Source organism: Hyalella azteca, unplaced genomic scaffold (genome assembly GCF_000764305.2).
Source record: "Hyalella azteca isolate HAZT.00-mixed unplaced genomic scaffold, Hazt_2.0.2 contig14228, whole genome shotgun sequence".
Lineage (NCBI taxonomy): Eukaryota > Metazoa > Arthropoda > Malacostraca > Amphipoda > Hyalellidae > Hyalella > Hyalella azteca.
Genome location: NW_025944119.1, coordinates 14,354 through 16,772, shown reverse-complemented (window position 1 = coordinate 16,772; position 2,419 = coordinate 14,354). Strand labels below are relative to the sequence as shown.

The window sequence follows — 2,419 nt, the reverse complement described above, 5'->3', positions numbered from 1 at the left end:
CGGATCTACTTTCTAGAAGAGGATTGGGCTCGTTATCAACAGCAGACCTCGTCGTACCATCTACACGTCTATCTATCGTCGGAGACAGCGTTCCTGGTCGCCGCCGCCAGAACCTGGAACAGTTTACCGGCGTCCGTAACTTCGGCTTCATCGTTGCAGGTGTTTCGTCGACGCCCAAAGACGGAACTATTTCGTAGAGCCTATGAATCTAGTGTTCATTCATTTTGTCCGTTCTCATCCTTTCATGTGTATTTATTTTTTGCTTGCTATTATTCTTATGTATGACGTGCCCTCGAAGTTCGCTTGAAGCAGACGCCACGATAAATGCATCGTATAATGATTATAATTTGTCGATTGCGACGGCTTGCTTCGCGTTAAATCTAAATTAGATTGAGGCACATCGGACGGTTTTCATAGTTTCCCGATTTTGCTGTCTAAAGCTTGTAAATTGACCACTCTGATCATTAGACATTTCCATGAAAAATTTTCTAATGCCGGCGTATATTGCGTAGTTTGCAGTACTTTAACAATTTTGAAAACTGCTATTTTTCTCGGTGGTCAAAAAGGTTTTGAAACATATTGCCGACGGTTTTAAGTCGTCCTAAGCCGTCTCAATTCTGATTTCTTCACCACTGAACGTTGGGCTTACAATAAGTAAAAACACTATTTACCGCAAATTACTTGTCTAATTGTCCTACACCCACGGCAGGCTCAGCATATACCTGCACATGCAGCCTTCTATGCATCAGTGGCAGACCACCGACCATCTGGCTGATTTCATCCAGAAAAACAATTGATGAGTGGAATAAACAAGGACGGTGTCAAAGTTTTCTTTAATACGGCAAAACTAAAAATGGCGAAAATCATACAAAAGGCCCCCATTTCAACTGGCATACACGGCATCAAAAACGAGCGGTTATATCGGTAATTACTTGTAAACATATCTACTTATCTAAGATATCACTTCCTACACAACTTACAGGCACAAAATTCAGGTACTCGAGAACTTGATGACTGGAAAAATTACCAACATCCTTACACTTCAATATATTTTTTTCCTCCGCATCAAATCGGTGATTCTGAAAAGGGACTAAAAATTTAATTAAACGAGAAAAAAAAATAAAAAAAAAGGATTCTAAATTTAAGGTGAATGTTGCTATTCACCAAACAAAATAATACCAAAATACAAAAAAAATATCACATAGAAAGCGAGCACCAGCAGTGCGGAATGGATGTAGTGAACACCAATAAACAATCCTACTCACAAAAAATAATTTGACTCCATATTTAAACCAAATCTTAAAAGCTACAAAATATCAAAACCGAAAAAACAAGCAATAAAGCTTGAGGCGGAATCACGTCGGAAAAATAAAAAGTTGTACAATGACCGGAACCAGTGTCCTTATTGGTGCTTCAATCTTTCGTGCTTTTTAAGGTGATCCTTACGTTTGAATGTAGAGTCACACTCGCGGCATGCAAACGGTCTTTCATTTGTGTGCGTTCTCAAGTGCCTTTTCAGATCCGACCTGCCCAAGGAGAAATCAATTGTTACGTAACTGTAAACTGTAAATAACTTTTTTTTAACTGCACAAAATAAAACACAATTTCCAACATGCGAAAGTTTAACTGTATTCTTACCTCCTACTAAATGCTTTGTTGCATAATTCACAGGTGAACTTGGTTTTCTCTGTGGATTCTTCATCTGTGGATTCTTCTTCGTCGCTGATGAGTTCAATTGAGGGACATGTTGGGGGTTCATCGTTGAACGTGGGTTCAATGTTCCCTGTTGAGAGACATGTTAGGGAGTTTAGTAATGTAAAATATTATTATTAAATATGTATAAAGCTACATAAATAAAAATAAAAGACAACAAAATAAAGTTGTGACAAATTAGAATGTCTAGGAAATGATTGTGATTAATGCCTCGCTTACCTTGCATCCTCGCTTTCAGGAGCTCTTCCAACTTTATGGCGTCCATGGAAAATTGACGGATGCCGGCGCAGAGTTGTTCCGTCGCCATTTGGTCTTCGTTCAGCTTCCGCCGAAATTCCGCTTCTGGCAATGGCAAAACTTTCGACAGCTTACACTCGGTCGCTGCAATAGAAAGAACTCCGTGTAAATTTATAAGCGTGAAAATTCATAAGCACTTGAACACGTAATAATGGAAAAATAATAATCTCATTCTACCAAGAACAGAATACATACGAGACCTCATTTTGCGAGATAAAGTTACCGGCTTGAGGGCAGAGCTTGCGGGGCGTGGGGGCAGTGGAGTCCTGAAGCTGTCTCTTATACACATCTAGATGTGTATAAGAGACAGCCAGAGAGTTGTACTGCCACACGCGCTCTGCACATCGATAATAAATTACATATTAACGTAACAATATCAATAAATCGTCAATAATTAACATGAACATCA

General features: G+C 39.2%; 1 protein-coding gene across 1 annotated transcript in view; it reads right to left on the bottom strand.

Annotated features, from left to right (window-relative positions):
- Positions 1-784: 784 nt before the first annotated feature.
- LOC108666829 (transaldolase) overlaps positions 785-2,419 on the bottom strand; it is a 12,327-nt gene continuing 10,692 nt past the window's right edge. The window contains exons 8-9 of the mRNA XM_047883990.1: positions 1,639-1,783; positions 785-1,526 (exon numbers count right to left, since the gene is read on the bottom strand). Of these exons, the coding sequence (XP_047739946.1) occupies positions 1,403-1,526; positions 1,639-1,783 (269 nt within the window). The 3' untranslated portion in view covers positions 785-1,402. The remainder of the gene's footprint in view (positions 1,527-1,638; positions 1,784-2,419) is intronic.